The 23,688-nt window shown below is 51.6% G+C and overlaps 1 protein-coding gene across 1 annotated transcript in view; it reads left to right on the top strand.

The window, feature by feature from the left end:
* The window catches only part of LOC104385270 (grifin-like), a 73,879-nt gene extending 50,585 nt beyond the window's left edge, over nt 1-23,294 (top strand). The window contains exons 2-4 of the mRNA XM_009993709.1: nt 22,951-23,030; nt 23,112-23,131; nt 23,203-23,294. Coding sequence (XP_009992011.1) covers nt 22,951-23,030; nt 23,112-23,131; nt 23,203-23,294 — 192 coding nt within the window. The remainder of the gene's footprint in view (nt 1-22,950; nt 23,031-23,111; nt 23,132-23,202) is intronic.
* The last annotated feature ends 394 nt before the right edge of the window (nt 23,295-23,688 follow it).

The raw sequence follows: 23,688 nt of genomic DNA, 5'->3' as shown, positions 1-23,688 counted from the left end.
CAGCCTGCCGGGGGGAAGCCGGGGGCTCTCCACGCCTGGCGTGACACCCCCCAACCCCGGGCGCCGCTCTGCCCTTCCTGTCCCCATCCCTTTCCTTTCCTCCCTGTCCCACTCCGCGGGGCTGGGGACGCCCTTTCCTGCCTGGCACCCGCCTGTCCCCACAGCAGAGATGGTGCCACCCAGGCGCCAGGACACCGTCCCCCCTGCCCGCTCCTGGCCCAAGCCTCACCACCTTATCCCCCTCTCCGTCCTGCTATCGACCTGGAATGTGCCTGGGAAAGAAGGAAAGGAAAAAAGCAAGCAAGCAGGCTTTGGCTCAAGTGTGGGGAAGGCAGGGACAGCGTGCGCGGGTCTGGCTCAGTGTCCCGCCAGCTCCACCCGGGGGGGAGCCATAAGGGGCAGGGTGAGCAGCATCGCCAGCAGGGCAGGCCCCAGCGGCTCAGCCGGCTCTGGGCCGGGCCGGCCGAGGGACATTGAATGCTCCACAGGGACATATTTCCAAAATAAAGTCATTCTGGTGCTCCTCCAGCAGCGCTGGCCACCCAACAGCCCTGCTGACAAACGTCAGTGCCGCCCCCACGGCCAAAACGGAGCTGTGAGGAGCCCTCACCCCACAGAGGCGCGTTCAAGTGCTCCCCAGGCAGCTCCCTCCTCCAGCCACGGCAGCTTTCAGGGCAAAGAGCAGCACGTGGGTTCAGCTGGATGCACCCACAGCCTTCCCAGAGCCCTTGCATTGCCTTCAGCCCCATCTTCTCTCTATCTCCCATTTCTCCTCCAGCATCACTGACTCCCTAGCCAGGTACAGCCATGCAAACATCTCGGCTCATCCTGAGCGCGAGATGGATATTTGGGACCCAAAATACAGCTGGTGTTGTAGAAAGGCAGCTGGGAGGTCAGTTTTGAGCCTGCTTCTCAGCTGGAACTGGTACACAGTGTACCCAGCCTGCTGGAAGATGTGGTCCGTGGGCTTTGGTCACTGGGGTAAGTAGGACACTTTTGAGGACACAAGCCATGGGTGTGAGATACCAGTTCTTCTGGGAGACGGCTCCTGAGGAACTTGATGGTAGAAAATGAAGGCTGGGAGAGGTTTGAAGACACCTCAGGAGACAGAGCCATGAGACCCAGGCTGCAGAGCCTTCAGAGTCCTCCTTGTTTACTCAATCTGTCCAGATTCCCCTTCTCCAGCCCCACAAGCAAGTGCCAAAGCCCCTCTACCCACCTCAGCAGCCCCACAGTGAATCCCCTCCATTTCCACAGGTGTGGATGAAGAGCAAAACCCAGCCATCTACTCTTCCATGGAATCCCACTCACTGAACACTAGTCCATGCTGTCCTAGAGAACCTGGAAGTAGAAAGGATCCTGGAACTACCACCCATCTGACACATCATACAAAGCTCCCTGGAAGGTGACAGCCCCAGCCCTGAGCTCCTCATGGAACCACCACAGAAATCAGGAGGGTTTGCCCACCTCCAGCACAATCAGGAAATGCCACAGCATGCAGCTGGCACAATCAGCTCCCCCTGATCACTGCACCCCAGCCCTTCCTCTTAGTCACCTCTTCCTTACCGTAATAAATTAAAAACCAAAGGGGACTGCAGCACTGCTGGCTGTCCTCATTATCTTCTCATCAGCATTAAATTACCAACCTCAACAATGCCCTGATAGAGACACCAGCAGGGCCAAGATAAGCAGCAATAACAAAAGGAAATCAATCCTCCACGGCAGCTGACAGGGCTCAGTGTGTCCTGGCAGACTATTTGCCCCACTGTGGTGCAAATGGGGTGGAGAAGAGTCCCCAGTTTCCATTAGAGGAGATTGGGACTAAGCAAAAGTAATCACATCCTTACAGAGAACACTCTATGACAGGGAGACAGGGATGTCTGCAGAACACCCTCTGCCTGGAAATCTCATCTGAAATAGCCATGGATGCCTCACGACCACAGTCCAGCCCCAGATGATGTGAGCAGGAGTTGGCTTGAACCCACCAGCAAAGGTCTTGGTGACACTTTGCTCCTAGCCTCTCACAAGAAAGGGGCTGTGAGGGGGGTAACCCACCCCTCCTTCCTCAGCTTCCTGGAAAATGGGCAGAAAAGGAAAAGCTGCAGCAGTCAGTGATAGCTTCACTCCAGCTCAGTGTCTGGATGGTGCAGCCCTTGGAGGCAGACATCATCAGGAGGACTCAGGCCACCCCTACTCCCTGGAGAGAGATGGATGGAGAGGTGGGACACACACCCCTCGGGAGGGGTTCCTGTTTTGAGGGAAGAAGAAAAGGACACAGATGTGGCGGTCAGGGATGTGCTGTTGGCTCTGCTAATAGAAACCCTCTGTATAAACAGGGAGAGGATCCAACAGAGATCAGAGATGGTTTTTCTTTCAAGAAAATTAAACATTTAAAACATTTGAGAACACACGCCCTCACCCCCTGGACAGTAATTAACTTCTTCCTGTGCAGAGCATGGAGCACTTTCCAAAAACAGAGTTAGATGGATTATTTTTCAAAGGAAATGTTGTTGAAAGGATCTTCTGTTATGTCCGAAAGTGGGAAAACAGCCACAGTGACTGAGGAAGAGCATGTGCCCAAGAAGATGGTGACGCTCTGGATGCTGCAGGCTTGGAGGCCTCATGGTGCTCGAGCAGCAGTAACTTTGTGCAATGGAAAGAAGTCCTTGTTTGGTCAGTGTATTACCATGAAACCAATGCAAAGTAACCCAGTCACCAACAGGGAAAAAAAAATCCCAAACTCAGCCTGTGAGAGATGCATTCCATTTCCCCAACATGCCACAACGGGGGAATCTTGCAATGAGAGAGGATGTAAATTCAGATGCAGATGCAAATGTATGCAGTGTTCAGGGGGATTTACATCCCACGTCCCCATCTGAGCCCATCTTCCTGTGAACTCAGGATGAGCTCAGTCCTTGTGAATCTCTGTTCTCAGAGCAGTAGCATGAAAAGAGGCAGCTGGGATGTGTGTTAAACAAGCACAGTGTGAATGACATCCAGGCAATAAAAGGACTCCACTGCTAGCCAAGGTGTTTGGTGGGAACAAAATAGCTTCCCAGGCTGATCCCACCACATTCCCCAAGCCGGTAGAGAGGCGGGAAGCAGCACAGGGAGGCAGGGCTGGATGGAAATGTATAAGAGCTGCTCTGAAGAGACAATTGTGCTTTGTAGCAAAGTTTGAGGTTTGGATGTTTGTTTTCAGTGCTGCATTGGGAGGAGAATAAAACCCAACATTTTTTGTGACACAGGCTTCTGGGGAAACAGCCATTCTCTGGTTGAAAAGGTCAGCTTTGCTTTTCATATCTCCCTTGCATCAAAAATGTCCTGCAGTCCCTGGAGCTCGGGAGAAAATTTCCTCTTGCAAAGTTAATGAGGGCAGGCCTGTGGGGAGAGCTGATGTGGTTTCCTAGACCAGCTCAAGCCAGCTGGGTTAATGGGTCTGGGTTGGAGCACCCAAGTGTTCCTTCAGGTCTGGGGTAACCAAACACTCACCAGTGCAGGGCAGCAGGAGTCTGGCTGGAGGTGGGTCAAAGCCAGCAGCAGGCTTGCAAAAGCAAATGGTGTTACTGGGAACAGAAGGACCAGCCGTGGGGTGGTAACAGAGCCAGTCCTCAGGCACTGCACAGCAACTTTGGCCAAGCAGCCAGGCTGCTCAGCAGGATCTGCCTGTCTGGGAAACACAGGCAGCCCAGGACATCACACCCAGGACAACACCTCGGGGTCCTGCCCTAGAGGAAGGGACATCATGACCTGTTATCACCCCAAGCTGCATGTGGCCTGTGCCAGAGCAGCCCTTGCACTCACTCCTCCCTGGGATACAGCACCCATGGGAGGCTCAGGTGGCCATGCAGAGCTGGGGGACAGTGCCAGGTTTGGCATGGGAAATTACACTTGGGGTGGGAAGTCTTCTGGCTCTGCTCCTGCAATTATTATGTCCCTTTTGCTATTTATAATCCTAAAATTACCTGAAAATTTCCAAATCCCCTTCGGGTATCTCTCCTCCCTGACTTCATGCTACACTATTCCTTTGGCTGAGATGCAGCTTTTAGCATCTTCTCCCTAGTGAGGATCCCTCTGCTGTGGCATCGTGAATTTTGGCACCACTAGCCAGCATCTCCCTTATAATGAGACACCCAGTGCTGAGCCTGGAAGGATGGCAAATGCATACAAAGAAAAAATAATTCAAAGAGACAAGACAAAAGGCTCTGTTGGATGGGGACCAGCGCATCTGGGGAAACATCTTTGTTTTAGGGGGGTAAGAGAGCAAGAAGAAGAAAAAGAAAGAGAGGAAAAGGGTATCCGGAGCAGGATTGTGCCTTGCCTGCAGGTGTGTGGGGGGGAAGGCAGGGCAGCACTGTGCATTTTTTACTTTAAAAGCATTGCAAGCCAGTCACCTTTGGCTGTTGACTCTGCTCCCTCCCGGGGTGTTGTGTTCCCCTGCCCACAGGCAGCATTCTTCCTCCTTTTCTTTTTTCCCCACCATCTGCCACTGCAAATTCCCCCAAGCATCTCCCGCCTCAGAGTAGAGTTTCAACCCTCAGTAGAAAACAAGAGGGAGAGAAACCCAAGCCCAACCTGTGGCTGCACAGGGAGGGACAGAACCCAGCTTGTGCACAGTCCCCATCCCAGCACTGTCTGGCCTCCACCACTGGGTGCTTCGGAGCACCCTTGGGTGCCAGCAGACACTGGGGGCTGCTTGTCTCAAGGCTGGGGCAGAGAGAGGATGGGGAATGCAGAGCCGTGCAGGCATTGGGATCCTCTTGCCTTGTATGGCCGGGGGCACAGTCCCTGCTAACCCCACTGCTTCAAATTACAAAGCTGTCCTGATCCCACCGAGCTACCTTGGATCCAAGGAAAGAGCCGGCGGCTGCTTTGAAATCTAGACTGGAGTGTCTCCAGCAGGCAGGGCTTAAAACAACAGCTGGGATCCCTCCCCATGGGGCACAGCACCACGGCCACAGAGGGGATGGTGGGCTAGGAGTCCTCTGGGGTAAGGTAAAAGGGCATTTAACCCTGGAGGAGGGATCTCATGGCACCCCAGAGCACTCAGCACCCTCCTGCACCATGCCTGGCCACTACCATCTCCACTAAGTGTCCACAGAAGACCCTGAACCATGAGGGAGAACAATCATAAGCAAAAGTCTGGGATAATTACACTTATGCCAAGCTTATTGCTCTAAATTGAGTTAAAATCCTTTTATGCCCACCAGTTTCTCCAGCACATCCTCTCAGATCTCAGGCCTTGGTCCTGAGATCTCAGGGTCCCTGACCCTGAAACCTTCAGTGGTGATGGGAGCTGGGGGGGTGGACAGGAGCATGGGTGGCTGATGGTCCCATGGGCTGATCCAATTCTTCACATGTTATTAACTCCCCCTTGGACAGTAAGGGAGGAGAGCACAGAGCTATTGCTGGGACAAACTTGGTCATGCTTGGCCACATTCCTGCCTTCAAAAGGGCCTGGGGGTGCCTGAGTTTTTGTGGACAAGGGCCCCAGGAGATCACATTACTCAGGATTTTGTAGCCTTAACAGCCATAACAGGGTAGCAAAATCTGAGTGTGCATGGCTGTGTGTGCATGAGGGTCCTGGAGACATCATCCCCTCCAGCTCAGCCTGGTGTTAATACCTCAACAGATTAATGACACTTAGTGCTTTGAAGGGGAGGAAGGGGGCGGGGAAGAGATGGGACACTAACTGGGAAGATCAGCAGAAAGAATTCTGGCACATACGCCCCCTCATCCTGAGCTCCAGGCAGCTTTTGAGGGACATCAGCTTCTTTCCTGGGTTCCCCCATAACATCAGGACAGCTGCATGGGAAGCTCAGGCTGCCTCAAGACCACAGCCCAGGACAGATGGATGAAACCATCTTTGGGGTGTCCCCCCAGCTGGGACAGGGCAACAGGGACAAGCAACTGTAGCTCAGTGTACACCCAGACTCACATATCTGTGCCCCACTGCTCCTCCAGGGCTGCCAAGCTCCTGCCTCACTCCCAGCCCATGCCAGGAGCCAAATTCAGACCTCAGCCTCCCAGCCTTAATCCCTGACACGCTCATGCCCCATGGCTGGAGCAGGCTGAACAAACCCGGGCTGTTTGCAGAGCAGTGACGTTTTCTGGCCCCCAGCCTGGCCATGCAGGGCAGCTCCCAGCCCTCCTCACTGCCAGCCTGATCCCTCCAGCTCTGGGGAAAGGAAAAAGGCTTTAGAGGGGCTGGTGAGCAAGGAAGAAAGGATTTAGCAGTGCAAAACATCATCTGGGTTTCACAGGCACCAACAGATCTGCTTTAGAAGCACATTGGCTGCCCCCTTGGATGTGCACACCCATAGTGACTGGAGGATGGAGGCAGCCCCATCCCTAAAAAGCTGTTAGACTTCCTTCTGACTGCACCCACCTCTGCACTGGGATGGCCCCTCCTGCTCTGCCACTTTCCTGCAGTCCCCAGGATCCAGCCAGACTCTGAAATAGGTGTGAGGCAGTGGCTTCCCAGGGTCTTGAACAAGAATTAGAGAGTGCAGTTATCTCTACCTTGAGGATCAGAGGAGTGCTATGCCTCATGGCTTTTATGGCTGCTCCCTCCTCTAATTAGACACATGCAGTCACCAATTACCTGCTCTCTCCTTCACACCTGCATGAGAGAGACCTTTTCTCCAGCCCAGCCTTGGGGTAGGCAATCAAGCACCTCCCTGCAAACACTTAGTGGGGAAAATGTCTCTCCTACTCTCCAAGCACCTGGCCAAGGGTCTTTTTATTTGCATTCATCCTCCTGGCCATGGTTACTGCTGCAAAGTTTGTTGATATTTCTTCCATGCTTCCCAACAGCCCTTTGCAAAGGGCTGGCATCAGATCTCCTAAGCTAAAAAGCACGTTTCTACATCTTGCTCAGCACAGCCAGGTTCCCAAGCTGGGACAGCAGCAGATCTAAGGCTCTGGGTCATGGGCAGTCGATGACACATCCTTCACTCTAGCATTAGCTGCTCCAGCCTCCCACCCTGCCTGCCCTGCAGCATCCAGACTTTCTCAGCCTGTTCCCCCTTCCCAAAGAGGTACAAAAGCTCTTAGGACCAATTTACCCCATCTGTGCAGCAGAGGAAGCATTTAAGGCTTGGAGGTGTATCAGGGCCACTGCAAGCACAAAAGACAAATAAACAGGCACAGGATCTCCCAGAAAACCAGCAAAGAACAGGAGAAGATGAACTGGCATCCCTCAGTGTCCCATGGGGGTGGTTTTGTCAGTCTCTTGGTGTTATTGCCATTGATTGCTCTGAGCTGGCACAGGTACAGCTGCAGCCTCTGTGCTGGAGACATAAACATATCCAAAACCTGCACATCAGCTGTCATGTTTCCTAACCCATTTTTCTCCAAACTTGTCCTATCCCCCACACTCAGTAGGCATCCAGCTTTGCCATTCTCCTGGCCAAGAAATGCCTCCCAGGCAGTTGGGCCAGGGCTGCCTTTCCTGTTGCTTCTGTTCCTGCTCATGAAAGAGTCCACAAGATGCTCTGGGTGTGCAGGGGGCATTTAAAACCTGACTACTGCAAACATCACTATGTTCCTCATGGCACTGTCAGCACTGAAGTCCCAACAGGAACCTGGGCTCTTCATCCCACCTTGACACAGTTCTCCTCCACGACTGCTGTTCCCAGGGATATGGGGAGAACCTTTGTGGACATTTTCCTCCCTCCCCTGATGCTCTGATGCTTTCCTTCCACCTGATTCCCTCCCATTTCCCCTGTTTGGATATAACTGTGTGTGTCTCTTCCCCACGGAGCTGATGAAAGAGGTTCCTGCTCCCCCGTCACCCTCTGATGCTCCATCACAGTGAGCCCTTGTTTTGCAGTTAGGAATTAAAGTGACTGGCAATGCTTTCAGGCTCATCTAACGACTTCCAGAGCCTTAATTTAATTTAATTACCATCTCCTTCTTATCTTAATCATCCCGCCTGTGTTTATAAACAAAACACTGACTCCCTGCCCCACGGGCTGCAACCTGAGCACGGCACCTCCCATCTGCACAACTCATTACATTCCTCCCTGGGCCCATCTGCCAGATGTCCTTAAGGAAGCCCATGCAAGCCACGACTGGAAAGGCAGCACAGAAAAAAGTGCTGCATGAACCACTCAGTTTTCATCCACCAGCCCAGACTTTCCTGGAACGCCCTCTTTGCTCCGTGCCTGGGGTGAGGTATTTGGGCTGGGGTTGCTCAGCCCATTCCCTGCCCTCCCGTTGGCAGTGGTGGTTCCTGCTGCTGCCAGCTCTGCCCCGGCCCCTCATTTAGGGTGTTTATGCCAAGCAGACGGCCTGACAGGTTAAATTTCGGGAAAACCGAGGTGCTGTGAGGAGCTAGAGTGGTGTCTGCAAACTGCTGCCCTGCAAACGTGCAGGGGAGGACATCAGATGAGCCATCCCAGAGACAAGCTCCTGGGGCAGCCCCGCTCCTGCCAGCAAGTAAGGGGATGTGGCCAGAGCTCACACAGTGGCTCTGCAACCCCGAAAGGAGCCCAGAAATGGAGAAGTCCTTTCCTGTGCAAACCTTCTGCTGTGGGGAATGCCAGGGGTCCCTCCTGCCTGGTTTGGAGCATCTCCTTCCTGCAGCACAGATGGGGGATGAAAGGTGGAGCGGCTGATTCCATCCCTACCCCCTGGACTTTAAGATCCTGTTTTCAAGGTTCTGCCCGTGGCTCCTAGAGGATGTCCATCTTCTGAAAATCTGTCTCTGCCTCTCTAGGTAATCCTGATCTTGATTATTTTCCAGCTGAAGAGAAGCTGAAAGTCCTCCAGTTGAGCTGTCATTTTGTTACTTTCATGAAGTTAATTTTTTATTCTTCAAGAGCCCAGACTTGCCAGTCTGGACAAACACCACTGAGATAACCTGGCTGTTATAAAAGGTGAGGTGAGCCCCAACTAACCCAGGAGACTCTTGTAAACACCCGAACAAGGGACTTGGCTCAATGCAGGCATAAAAACAAACTTTGGCTCTGACTTCAAAAGCCCCAGAGTTTAAAAAGCAGTTATGATGCAATGTCCTTTGTATGTGAGAGGGGATGGTAACGCCGGGTCCTGCAGGAAGGCACGATGTGCAGGCTGCCCAGGGGGGCATTTGCAGAAGGCTTTGCAAGCCCAGTGTGGTCCAGTGGCAGCAGGCCTGGGGAAAAGGGCATCTTGCTCCCAACGTTCAGATCCTGTCTCCTCCAACAGGAATGAAGCTGCTGAAGGGCTGCCCAGGGTATGGAGAGGAAAGAAAACACCTTGCTCTGCTTTCAGGCAGCAGCCAGGGAAATGTCCCAGTAGCAGCCACCTCAGAAGCAGAACATGTATTGCTAGAAAGGGGCACCCATGAGGTCTGGTGCAATTGGTTGGGTGAAAGCAAGGTGAAACTTAAAAATAGGTATTATCTTGATTTGGATGGATGGATCAGGAGGACCAGGCTCCCTGGCAGTACATTTAAGGTGTTTGTACAGATTCTCTCACTGACTTCAGGGAAGATTGGTTCATGTCCCTGTGGAGAAATCCTTTCCCGAGAACTGCAGCCTCAGCATTGCCCTGAGTCCCTGGACAGATGTCAGGCAGGGGCAGGTTAAACCATCAGCTCATGGAAGAGACCTGAAGGGCAAAAACTCCTGCTCCCCTGTGGCACCCGGGAAGCAATTACATCTGCTGGGGGCAGACGTGGGACCATCAACAGCTTATGAGAGACCACACACAACCACCTTCATGTCCGACGTTACCTTCCCAGGGTGTTTGTTGGGGTAAATGAGATCAGAAAATCTTCCAGCATGGCCACAGCATTGTCCACTCTGCACAGGCAGGGAGCTGGGGCAGAGCATTTGTAGTGAGCTGTTCCCCTTGCACAGTTGCTGGCAGGAAGGACACAGGTTTTTCCTATTATAGCTTAGTCATGGGACTAATAAAGCCTCTTTAATCATGGTTCATCACTTGTACACACACACACACACACAAAGGCAGGCTCAGAGCTGAAGTGCAGAGGGAGTCAGCACCTGGCAAAGTCATTATGGGCCACTTTAATTTCTTTCTAATCTGATACTTAAAAAAAAAAGTAAAACACAGACTGTCACCAGGAGAAGAACTTGGCCCATGTGGGAGGAAAGGCTGTGATGGATGTGTGTGGGGTGGAGAGGGAAACTGAGGCAGGAGAGGATGCAAACTACTCTGTACACAAGCAGGATGGTCCAGCAGGGTGCAGCAGGAGTCCTTGCCATGCCAAGGTGACTCCAGGAGCGTGTCATGGGGCTGAGGTGTGGATGGGGCACAGGGGACACCAGGTCCCCATGTGCTGCTCCCTCTTGCAGGGGATGGAGATAAATATTTCAGTGAAACCCAATTCCCTGGTACAAGCTGCAGCTGTTGCCAGAGATCTCTGACATGGACCTTCCTAGGTGTGCCTGAGCTGGGCACAGAATTGCCCAGGTTTTACTGCAAACCTGTGTCCAGACCACTATGTTTTGTGGAAAGTGGAGCCACTTAGACCTCCTCTCCCCCCACCCTGGTGCAGGATCCCCACTTCTTTATTTCAGACATCCCACCAATAAGGCTGCAATAAAATCTTATCAACCCATAAAACGCACCCTCCTGAGCACATATTTCTGGGGACAAGGCAGAGATAAGGGGTTCAAACACAGGAAATAGCAGAGAGCGCAATAGCAACGGCACTTTAGAGAGGTCCTACATAAACAATGGCCCATCTGTACCTTAAATAAGGGATGGAGTAGGCTGTACCCATCCCTACAACAGTGTTGCATGTGTGACTGCAGGGCATGATGGAGACTGGCAGGCTCTGTCCTGGTGCTGGGCCAGACATAGTGTCCCATGGGTCAAGTTTGGGTCCAGCATCCCCATTTGAGCTTTCAATCCTACAAGGATTTGGTTCAGGGACACTGGGGTGACAGCAACTGAGACATGGGGCTGAGTGAGGCAGGGAGGGTTACCTGAGGGAACTGCATCTGGCAGAGTCCAGTAAAAACTTTTTCTTTTCCTTCACTTTTTTTTCATTTATTGTGGAATAACTCGTAAAGCTCGGAAAATGTTATTCAAATATTTGTGAAGTCAGGGCTGGTGTGTTCATGTCTGACTGCTGCTTCCTTGTGTCCTTTCTCTGAGCTTGGAAAGATCAACCCATCCGAAAGGAAAATACTTCAGTGACATGTTTACTTTTTTCACAGCTTGTTTTCTCGCCTGGATGGGAAAGCCTGGGGCCATCAGCAGGGTTCAAATCCCAGCAGCCTGCTGCTGGCTGGCAGGTGGGGGGACCCGGGGGTACAAACCCCAGCACCGGCCTGTTGTCTGGCAGGTGGAGGTCCCCGCCGTGGCTTGCAGGAGTCCCTCATCCTGTCTCCCCAGTGCTCTGTGCAGAAGGTAAGGATTTCCTGGCAGTCAGTGCAGTCCAATGAGGTCTTCCAGTCTCCATTTCAGTATTTCAGATGGTCTGCATGTCCGTTCCAGCCTAAGTTTGTTCCTCTTGGTATCCATCCCTTTGTTCTTATCCTTCTTTTGCCTGTTGGCCAGGGAAACCCTCTCCCATCTCAATGCTGACATTTAGGGATACCACAGTCCATCAGCCAAAACTCTTCCATGTATAATGCTAAAACAAATAACAATAAATAAAATTATCTTCCCCGCCTTGTCTGAGTAGCCGACATTTCCAGTCCTTGAGTCACTTCTGGTGCTCTTTTCCTAGACACTCCCAATGTGCCACCCTCCTCCTTGGCAAGGGGACACCAGAGCTGGGGACACTGCTCTCCTTGCTCTCATCCTGCTGCCACAGCCACAGTAAACAAAACCTCCATCCTCACCCCACCACATCCAAGGATGGTGGTTGCTCTCATCGCTGCTGTGTTGCACAGAGACACAGTTAGAGTCACTGCAGTACTTTGCAACCACAGATCTGATGGCCCTGGGAACCTGGATTGTCTCTGAAGGACCACAGAAACATTTTTAGAGGTTGTCACACTAAAATAAGTTTAAAACCCATGGTTCTGCCACGGCTTTCACATGCTTTTCTTCCCAAGACAGAGAGGTTGTCCCATTCTATAAATACCAGCTTCCCTTTTTGTTCCTACACTCTTCATGTGGTTGTACTAAAAGAGGCAGCTTTGGCTTGCACCAAGCTGAGTGATCTGGCTTATTCCATAACAACCATTAACAAATGCTCAGAAGGGTTTTATTTTTTTCATTGAACAGGTAAAACTGGGGAGGCTGAAGAACTGATTTTGGTGCAGCCTCACTGGAAAGGGGATGCATGACTGCAGTTCCCCGGGCAGCCACATCTCCCGACCCCATTTGCCCTCCCATCAGGTGAACCCTGCTGGTTTTGTTTCATTAGTGTTTATCAACCTATCTAAGCAGCAGATTCCATTTGTATCATGGCCAAATGCCAAGTCAAACCACACAACCAAGGTTGCTGCATTGACAAGATCATCTTTATCAGCCCAAATCCTGGCCCTGTAAAAATGAAGAAGTTAGAAGGGCTCTATTTTCAACATTTTCTGGGATTGGCATCAGTTACACCCCTCCTTTAATTAACTACATGTTGCTTTGTATAAAAGCCATCTCAATAGTTCAGCTGTGCTGGATGTCAAGCTGGCAGCCTCTGGATAACCCGAGGGGCCTTCTTGCCCTTTCTGAAATACCAGCTTCTTTCTAGACCTCCTCTCACCCTGAGACACAGGAGTTGGATTTGGGTCTGGGAGACCAACGTGCCCACAATGCCTTGCACAGCACAGTGAAACATCTGCATGTGAAGGCAAAGGGCATCAATAAGCACTGCTGAGACCTCCTCCAGGCATGGTCCCTGGGGAGCAGGACCCAGAGGCACGTGGCACCATCTCACTGGGATTTTTCCAACTCTTTTCTTTGCAAGTGGGGTGAGGGTTTCAACTCAGCCCTTCCCAAGTCCATTAATCCAACAGGGTGCCTCTGTTTCCATGACCCTATTTCCACCCTCAGCATTACTCTCCACTCCAGCTCCGTGAGCTCTTCCAGATGTTTTGGAAAAACCCCTTTGCAGTTTGGTAAAAGCTCCAGAAAAAAAAAGAAAAAAGAAAAAGATAATTTCTCCCAGCAGCCAGATCTAAAGGAAGAGGAGGAGGAGGAAGAGAAGCAGAGGATGTGAGGAGCAGAGCCATGGTTGGATAATCTCTCCCCAGGCTACGATCCACATCAAGTACAAAACAGGATTGATGAAGTGCTGAAGCAGGTCAGAGCTACCCCTGATCGCTCTTGAAGGTGGAGGTTGAAACCCTGCAGTCCCTCTTCCTTCCCATCTGTGAGAGCTTTGCCCCTGATGGTGGCAGACTGGCATCTCCCTCTGTGCCTGCTCCCCCAGCTCTGAAGAGCTGGAAACCCACCATCAGCTGTGGCAGCAGCAGGGAAGATGGATACAGCCCACTCTGGAGCTGTAGCTTTGTCCACAGGCCCCAACCGTGCCTTGGCTTAAACCAAGAAGCTGCTGAGATACAGATGGGGCATCAACCTCACTTCTCAGATCTGTTCTACAAGGAAAATTTCAGTCAAGATGTGGATGGGTCTGGGTTAAGCCTTTCCTGGATTAAACCTCTCGAGGGCATGTGCATCCCCCCCTGCCAATTTATAGCCCTTCTTTTCGCTGAAATCTTGTAAAAACAAATGCTTAGTTTACAGAGCATCCCTTCACCTCCCCACTGAAATTCTCACACTTAGCTATAGCCATAACTATATAGAATCAAATTATATATAAATCCAGCACCAGTAATAGAGAGGGTCTGAATCAGCAGCCTGGATTCAGCCTCCACCCAAGTCAGGAGACACTGGAAGCTGGACCTGCCTCCAGACATTGTGGCTGGAGCCCATCTGCAGCTACAAAAGCCAAAATGAAAATAAAGAAGAAACCAAATAACGTGGCATCTCCTTGCCTTGACCACAGGCTCCCTGGGGCAGTGACTGTTTTTTGTTTGTCTCAAGAAGAACAACTTTGCTGTCTGCAAACAAGGAGCTGGAGCAGGGTCAGGGAGACTCGCTGTGGGAAGGGGCACAGAGGAGCAGAGCTCCGGAGGAGGAGCTGGTCAGCAGGATGGGCAGAAAAAAACATGCTCTAAGGAAGGCTACTGCTGCTTTTCTTCATCCTCCAGAACCACTGTGTGCCCCAAAATCTAAAAATGTGGTGCCATTGGCTACCACCTCCTTGGCTTCTCCTGGTGCAGCCCAAGGCTCTGGGGTGTGACCACAAGGCTCAGCTACTCCTGGTAGCCAGCCCTGTACAGTGGCCAGGGAGGAGAAGGGAAGGAAGCCAGGCAAAGGAGATGTTAGGAATCTGGATAAAGGCACCTCCCAGCCTCTGAGTAGGTCAGGGACTGAGGGATCTGGTAGGGCTTTTGGTCCTTTCCAACTGAAAAAGGGCCACCCTGGTCCTGGGACAGGAGAAGTTGCAATTTAGTAGCTTGAACTTGTGCCTCTCAGTTTGAGCTATCCTGGTCACATCAGGAAACAAACACGTTCAGTTCCCTAAACGAGAGGAGGTTTTTTTGTCAGCGTCGTCATTTTTCTAGTTTCAGTCTTTGTCAGCAGCCCTTCCTCTTCCTCCCTGCTCTCTGAAATAGCAGAAAGCTGCATCCTCCTCCCTAGCTGCCTCTCATTGGTTGCTGCAACACCCAGCACTTCTCCCCAGCCACCAGCCCTGTGTGGCAAAGGTCAGAGCCTATGTGGAGGGGACCAAGTCTCCAAGCTCAGGGGTTTGTTGCCTTGGTGGCCCAAAACAGGTATGTATGGGGTCTTGCTGGTACCAGCCCCCCTTGGATGTGTGCCAGGCCCTGCCAGGATGAAAATGCCCTTCCCACCACTCACCTCCCACGAGTCATCCCCCCTTCTCCCAGAGGCTGGGATGAGGAGGACACCCCATGTCCCCTCTGCAAACATCATGATCTCTTTATGCTACTGATGTGGTTACATAAATCCTGATGTCCCCAGACACTAACTGTCCTCAGGAAACCTGCCAAGATCCAGGTTGTGGAATGCACCCGCATACAGCTGCTCTCCAAACCCCACAGCATCCCCCAAGCCTCACAAGTTGTTTCCTCCTTCTCCCCAGCTCCAGGCTTCCCTGTCTTACACGTTCTTCTCCAAACCCATCTGCAGGCACACGACTGCAGCTCCAGCCCACGCGTTGGTCCTCGGGGGAGGAATGCAGACTTTGATATGTGGAGCGTGGCCCACCTGTGCCATGCACAGGCCTGCTGCCATGTGGGCTTCCTGGCCAAGGAGCTGGCATGAAGCTTGCAGGAGAGAGGATCAGGAAGAGACAGTCGTGCTCTTACTTGTATCTGTAGCAGAGCACAGGAGCAGAGCAGCCCACCAAGCTGCACCCCCTCTATTGATGTGCCTCTTCCTCCCCTGGTGTTTTGAGGCAGTAAATCATTCAATGCAGAATCAGAGAAGGCCCTTGGAGACTAACCCCACCTGGGAAGCCTCTGAGAAACCATTCTGAATTGGCATGAGCTAGTGATGAGGCAATGGGGGATGAAGAGGGCTTTGACAATGCTGATGCTGTTCCCCAGGAACCAGGAATTCAACGTAAAACTGAGCAGAAAGAGTTCACATGTATTTTCCCTCCTCCTGAGAATCTGTCATTGCTTTAGCTTGGAGCCAGAGACCACCATGGAAGGACAGGCAATACACCCACAAGCTGAATCTGAAGAGCATGGCAAGGCCCAGTGCCAGCTCTCCTCCTTCCCCATTAATCACTGGGAAGTGGGAGACAGATGTCTCCCCAGGCAGTTTGGAAGGTATCACCAAGGAGCTGGATAAATCAGGTCCCTGCATATATAATGGGGCAATTATTTACGGATTATCAAATATTGGCCCTAGGAACTTGTGGCAATAAACAACAGCCCGTGCCAGGTCATGTGTTTACCTTCTGCCTGCACCTTGCAGCACTGAGCAGGGATGGTGGGCAAGGGCCAGCACCAGCCACGTCCCAGTCAGCACCCCTTTCCAGCTGGAGCCACTGGCGAGGACAACAGGACCTTCTCTGACATACCAAGGAAGAACCAGGGAAGAAAATCTGAAGTCATGGATCCCAAAGCCTGGCTGGATAATAAATCAGCAGGTATGAGTACCAACTGGCTGCAACAATGCTTGTGTTGTGCAGCTGCCCTGAGCCAAGGAAGCGGGGGCAGATACAACCTGAGCCCAGCTGCTTTCTTCCCTCTAGTATCTTTCACCTCCCTACCATGAGCAGCAGCGAGGGGGCAGCAAGGAACGCCTGGTCAGGATGCACATGTAAGAGCAAATTCGAGCTCAAGATCCTAAACGAAACCCTCCTCTGTCATCTACTCATCTGACCTGGTGGTGCTGGAGCTGATAACACTGGTTTCCTTTTAAGCAGAGGCCAGTCATAAATAAAATAAACCAAGCGTGCTTTGTGTTTCCTCTGCCCAGCCTTTCATCCCTGCTCCTCAAAGCTGCGCGAAGGGGAAGTCCTGAGTCCAAGCAGGAGCTGTGTTGGGACAGCAGAGGCTCCAGGCTTGGCCTCAGTTGCACTTGTGCTGGTTCATGGCTCCAGCTAGGATCATCTTCCTCTTTCAACAGAGCAACATGAAGCAGAGATTTTACTTTCAGGGATTCACCTTCCCAGCACTGCCCGGAATCAAATCACCATCCCTTCCTGACCTACCAGCCAACAAGTATAAAAGGAGAAGTTCATACCCAATAGCTGGCCAAAGAGCTGGGGGGGGAGAAAGGACATGCCCTCCCCTTTCCCAGCACCAGTGCCTAACTGGAACCAAGATGGGACATTCCAACAAGCAGCCAAAGAATGGAACAACTGACAAATGCAATGGCCCCAGAAGCTGCTGGCTCCGAGGTCATTCCCAATGGCTCAGCAGCTCATTACTGGAGCTCACACTGCAACAAGGTGCATGAAGGTCCCTTAACACTAGGCCAGAGCTGTGTAGCAAGTGCTGGGGGTGTTGGCTTCTTCTGTCTCCCTCACCACCTTGCAGGGTGTGATGTTTTACTTTCCTCCCTCTCCTTAGGCTGGGCAGCTGCCAGGGGCTCCGTTTTGAGAGAGACTGAAGCCTCCTCGAAGCAGGAAGGAGAGGTGCAGGCTGCAGAGCTGCCCCCCATCCTGCAGCAGCAGTGGGTGTTGAATCAGGCTCTTCTAGAGTTACACCCCTGGGTGATTTTTGTAAGATTGTAATTTGTCTCAGGGATTTGCCTGGAGTCTCCAGCCCTCTTCTGGTCGGTCCCATGAAGCACAACAGGGTGAGTGCAGAAATACAGAGATACCATTGACTGCTGCGTTGAAATGTAACTCAAAAACGTTATTTTGAGTTAAATAAATAGTTTAAGTAGTTTATATTTAGAAAATAGGTTATTTTTGTTTTCTCACCAGCATGAAGCCTGAAGGAGCACTCATACCTTCCAGCCCTGGCACGGCACAGAGGTGGCCTGTCTCTGGATGCTGTTTGTGGAGAGCAGTCTTGAAGATCCCAAGCAGAGCAACCAGGAGCAGGGAGCTACCATGGGATTGTAGACCTAGGAGAAAGAGAACTGGGGTGAGCTGGTGAAGAGCTGTGCCAAAGCCCTTCCCGGTATAACCTGCTCCCAAGGCAGCACGACTGGAGCAGAGGGCTGGCTCCTCATTGCACGGGGGAGTTTTAGGAATTCCCTGGAGGAGCTGAGGTGGCTGTGGAGGAGGTATAAATACCTCCAAGTGGCAGATAAGCAAGTCTGGAGAAGCCTCACATAGAGGCATGTGCTGGGGAAATTGCAGCCCTGATTTGGTCTGGGGTGGGAAGGCTCCATGAGACCCCTCTGGATTTGGGGTAACCCCAACTCATCCTCCAGGAAAGAGCTGAGCTTCCCTGGAGTACCCAGCCAGCAGGCAATGCCTAGGAGACTCTGCTTGCACCCCAACTATTGTTTTATGGTATGGCTACTTTTCTGCAAAGCTATTGTCCTAAAGCAAAGAGCATGGGGTTTTAGGAAAGCCAGTGAGTCACTCTGGCTCCAGAGGTGGAAGAAAAGGCCTGAGACCCCCCTGAGGGGGTCATGGTGCACTTCTTAGACAAGTAATGCCTGGTGGCTGGATGAGGATGTTCAAAGCAAGAAAATGAAAAGACTTTGCAATGGCAACATTTGCAGGCTCACTGCTGTGCCTGGACTGGCTGGTGGGCAGAGCCCACCACTAAAAACAATCCACAAAAAACATAATTTCTTAAATTGATATATTAATCTTAATAAATGAATTCATAAGGCTGCAGGTCTGGTGGCCCCTGGACTAGTTCCAAAAGACTCAGCCAAGGCTGATTCCAACAGAATCACAGAATCATAGAATCCTAGGGGTTGGAAGGGACCTTGAAAGATCATCTAGTCCAGCCCTGTTGCCAGAGCAGGATCACCTAGAGAACCCCAGCTCTGACTGCATCCCAGCAGTCACAGACCCTCTTTTATGGCCATGAGGTACCAGTAAGAAGCTCAGCACAGGAGTCCACTGGCCACACACGGCTATGGGCCAGGAGCACCGGGCTGGCTTGTTCACACTGAGGTATTTAAAGGATGTGGGTTGATTTGTTACCACAGGAGGTACCTATTTCTGAGGTTTGGTGGCTGCTATACATGGGTGTGTGAGTACATACACAGGTGAATATGGCCAGGAGCAATAATGCCTGAGGACACACACAGCACTGGAATGCAGGTGTGGGCACACCCGGGGCTCTGTGCTGATGTTTCCAGCTGCAGGACAAGGCAGATGTGGGACAACACATCACAGTGAAATACCTGCCACAATATCCAAAGGCACCATCCACCTCAGGACGAAGGACTCTTTCCTCCAAGAGCCCACGGTGAAAGCCGAGCAGGCGCCAGGAAGGGGAACATCCCGGGGCGGGGGGTCCCCAGAGCCCGGCAGCACCGCCAGGAGAAAACTGGTCCGTGGGGTGTGGAGGGGAGCACAGCTTCAGCTCCAGAGAATCCAGGCTGTGCGTTTGGAGACCTCTAGAGACTAGTGGAAACAATCACAGCTCCAGAAAGGCACCTGGGTTAGCGCAGGGAAGCTTTGCAGGGAAACTCCCCCGGGAAGCGCAGCGCTGGGCTCCTCCCGGGGTGTTTCACCACATCGTGAGCAGCGGGGAAAAAAGGCTGTGGAACAAACAAACAAGAGACACGGCTAATAACAGCTTGAGGAAAGGTGCAAACTCTGGTGGTTGCATGACCAAATGGCTGGCAAATGCATAAGCAGGTCTGCTAATAAGTGGTTTGATAATCACTGTCACACTAACAAAGATCCCCTGCAGTTCCCCAGCCAGCAGGTTATCAGCTCCTTTCCTACACAGCCTCCTTCCACCCCAGAGTGTATCTGGCTTTTCTGTACTCCAGTGGCACATAATCAGTGCCTTTGGGTTTTTCTCCATCCATCATCAAAGAGAGGGAAAAGTTATGGCATCAAGAGTAACCACCCAGTGCTGCCCCCAGCAGCTGGGATTTTACACCTATTTTTAAACAGATGCTACGATGGCTTCTGAGCAGTGGCACAAGAGGCAGAAGGCAAATTAGTCAGTATTTGGGCACCATTCACTGGTGAAACAAGTTTGCATCTTTCCCCAGTAACTTTTCCTGCTCTCACTGAAATGCCAACAGGAAGCACAGCCATGAATTTTGGGAAGCACTGAGTGTGTCAAAAGATGCAGTCGCCAAAACTGAAGCAATCCCAGTTCCCCTTCCTTTCTGAAGAGCTTTCTCATCTCTCAAAACATGCCTTCACTGGTCTTTTTGGTCTCCTACAGGGCAGTCCTGCTTGGCCTGATGCACCTTTTTGCAGGCAAAAAGCAAATTCTATACCTGCTAATGGTGGTGGCACCAGCAGAGGCTGCAGACAGAGCTGGCATGAGACTCAGTGTGGCCAGGACATCAACCTGCCAGGACATCAACATGCCAGGACATCAACATGCCAGGACAGGCTGTGTGTGCAGATTCATGGCAAGTGCTTGGTTTTACTACACAAAATAAAAGGCTACAGCAGCTTCTCTGGAAGTCATGACTCATTCTGCTTTCTGCCCTGTGTGGGTACGATGCAGCACCTGGACACAGAAAGGACCCAGTATTTGTCCCACCACAGCTTGCTGGGCAAGGACCTCTGCTACCCCACTGCACCATAACCTGCCCTGTGGTGCCCAGGTCTACTGATTTCACTGACATAATGATGATGAATCTTGTCACAATCCTTTAGCTTGCAGATCAGAGCTTTCCTACCTGCAGGACTGCAGCGCTGTCTGGTTGGGCCCATCATCATGGTGGGGATCTCCAAAGCAGCTCCTTCTCCCCACAGTCCCTTGCCTGGCTGGCAGGGCTAACAAGCAGGGAGGGAAGATTTGGGGGGTGAAAACACAGCTTTGGGTTCAGGCCATAAGTAGAGGAGACATGCAGCTGGGCAGATCCAAAAGGCCAGTGTCCAGCATCCTAGTGCAGCCCAAGGAGGGGTGGGTGGGAAGTCCATGGCCCTGCCACCATCACCTCAGCACCTTCATCATTGGATTGCAGGTCCCTTGCATGTCCTGATGCTGCCATCTGTAGCACAGAGCTCCTGGCACAGAGCCTGGAGAGCTGGGAGCTGAGCAAGGAGACCACAGCACAGCTCAGCTTCACATGGTTTGGCTTTGTAGGAGTCCAGACGGGCAAATCCCAGCCTGGGACTTGGCTTTTTCAGCCCCAAGAGAGGCTGTTGGCTTCTATGTCCACTGGATTGCATTTTTAATCATCTGCCAAGGGCACCAGAGCCTGGGATAGTAGTTCTCATTCTGCTTATCTGCTGGAAATAAAACAAACACATTAAATAAGATCAGCACTGCAGCCTATGCAGTGAAGAAGCTTTAACCACAGGAGCCATGGATTCCTGTAGGACCAGCTGGGGAGCATCACAGCCTCCTGTGCATGCAGGGAGACTGGTTTTAGTGCATTTACCCTGTAAAGGCAGGGTGTGGGGGGGTGGGGATGTGCAGCCATCCCTGCCTTCCCTGGCTGGGCTTCACGCAGCCATCCATTAGCACATGCTGACTGTCAGCATGGAAACCCCCATCCCTGACATTCATTTAATCACTACCCATTTCTTTTTCCACGACATTTCCATTTGCCTTTTCACGACAGGAAATAGCAGACAAAAGCTCCCTCACCCTGCTCCCAAATCCCTGTATTGTCCCCAGCAGGGAGGGGGAACACAGGGCTGGGACAAGCTGAGCTCAGCACAGCAGCATCCTGACCTCCCCCCCCTGCCCCGCGGTGCCATGAGGTGGAAAAACAGCTGTGACAGGGCTGGCATCAGCTCATTGCAGACCAGGCTCTGGCCCAAAATGAGTGAGCAAAAAGGAAAACAGAGAAAAATAAATCTCTGCTGGTCAGGGTGAAGCTGAGCTCCTGTGGAAGCCACCACTTCTCTCCTGCCACCTCCCTTCTCTCTGGACCTTGCAGCAGGTGGGAATCCTGGCATCTCTCCCCCAGTTTTGGGAGTCTCCATCCTTCCTTCAGCCATCAAACACACCCGTCCCCCGCGGTGGAGAAAGCAAAGCCGCACAAACAAGGTCAAGGAAGGTGGAAATCCTGACAGACGTGGGGATGCCACTTGCAGCTCAGCCCCTCTGTCTCTGCCCAGCCCAGGCTGCTGCAAAGCCGAGAGCTTCACGGCTGCCAGTGAAGGACAACAGGACAGGTTTTCCATCTTGGCTATACCAGGGCTTGCTTGGGTTAACACTGCCCTGATGGCAGCACTTCTGGCTTGGAGAGTTTAAGCTGAGACCAAAATCAGACCAGTGCTTTAGCAGAGGAAATGTGTGCTTTGCCGTTTGTCTCCACCTGCAGCAAAGAGGGAATTGCTGTTCCCTGTGTGTGTGGTGTTTTTTCCTGAGGTTGTTGTAGTGGTGACAAGCTAAAGACCAAGGCCAGGCTAACCTGGGTGCTGCCATCATCACTTGCTCTTTGAAATGGTATCACCAGCTCCATCAGCCCTCTGTGTTTCACAGGGTGAACACTGGTGTGGCCAGAGCTTTTGAAAGACCATGCACATGCTCACAAAGCTGTTCACTAGAAGTATCCAGGCACTAGGGTATGAGGTCAGTCATTTTCATATCTCAGTTCTGCCCAAAAACATGTATATCCCAAAAACTGCCTTGAAAATGTGAAATCATGACAGAGAGAGAAACAGGGGAGTGAAAGTGCTGAGCTATGGGGAGAGAAAGCAAGGCATGGAACTAGCAGTGAAGATATCAAGGTTGGAGATATTTTCCCAGTGTGAATGACAAGTTTGGGAGAGAGGAATGCTCAAAAATGCAAGATAATTAGAGTGCTAAAAAAGTGGGGTGAAATGGCAAGCAGTTTTTATTAAAATGAGCTATTTAATAAAACTATGAATTATTCAAAAATGAACATTTTCCAGCTCCTTTTATGCAAGTTTAACCTTCAAGTTGGGGGAGCAGGTGGAACAGGAGATCAGGCAGGAGTTTGTGGGAAGAGTCACCCACGTAATACTGGGTGAGGATGGGCTGGATGTCACCCTGCACCCATTCCTTGTCTTTCACACATTGCTTCAAGGCATCACAAAGTTTTCTGCTTTGGATTTTGTGTTGCCCAGGTGGGGAGAAGGAGCAGAATGTCTTTGTGTCCTGCTGACAATGAAGGCATTCGGGCTGTTCGTTAGTTTTTGCTCCCTGATCCCCTCCAGGTCTTTAGAAAGATGCTGGGCACAGCAAATCCCACCTCATCAACTGGATGTTGTAGCCACCTCATTTTGTACCAGTTTAGAGTCCCTGAAATTGTTTAGGAGTGAGAAAAGGGCAGAGGCAGAGTGTGCCTGTGTGGGAAGCAGGGAGAAAGGAGAAAACGATGAGGGTGTGAGAAAGACTGAGAAGTGCAAGGAAGGAGCAGGACTGTGCTCCTCTCCTACCTTGCTATGCTTCACCTTCACCTCCTCACTGGCAGTTCAAGGCCCTGTACCCAGAGGGGACATGTCCTGGCTGGTGTGTCATGGTCAAGGGTGAGACCAGCTCCCACACAAGCATGAAAGGACAGGTTCTGCTCCCAGCTGGCCAGAGCCAGCAGCATGGCTCCATGGCCCTCCATCACTTCTTTGGCTTGCTTAGGTTTGAAATTAATCTGCTCTGTGATCCTGGAGACCAAATTGTTCTCCACTTTAACCCTCACTTCTTTGCTGTGAGGGTCCCGTGTACAAAGCTCACCAAATTGTTCTCCACTTTAACCCTCACTTCTCCAGCTCCAAAACTGTCTGTAACTCCCTCCTCACCAACCACTTGGGAAAGGAATAGTCTGGACACCCTAGAAATTGAGTTTGCCCAGGAGTAGGGTGTGGATTAGCACTAGTCCTCAGCTGGCCACCTGCTGAATGATGTAATAGGTGTGGGTGTCAGGGATGGAAACAGACACTATTTTTTTTCCCAGGAACTGGGTAAAAATGCTGCCCTATTTGCCAATAAAATCACATAAAGAAATCCCTGCTGAAACATCCCTCACTGGGCAGACCAAATGAATTGTTCAATCCCTGCAAAGCTCCAGACACGACATGAGCAAGGACTGAAGACTGAGCAGGAGGACACAGGCTGAATGTTGCTTGGTTTCAGCACTGGCAAAATCCTGCCACTTTGCTTTGAGGGTCCCGTGTACAAAGCTCCAGGTGATACTGTTCAACTTGCAAGATATTTT

The sequence above is a fragment of the Chaetura pelagica genome, unplaced genomic scaffold (assembly GCF_000747805.2).
Source record: "Chaetura pelagica isolate M959 unplaced genomic scaffold, ChaPel_1.0 scaffold213, whole genome shotgun sequence".
NCBI lineage: Eukaryota > Metazoa > Chordata > Aves > Apodiformes > Apodidae > Chaetura > Chaetura pelagica.
The sequence above is the reverse complement of the archived record's forward strand: the minus strand, read 5'-3'. Positions and strand labels throughout refer to the sequence as shown.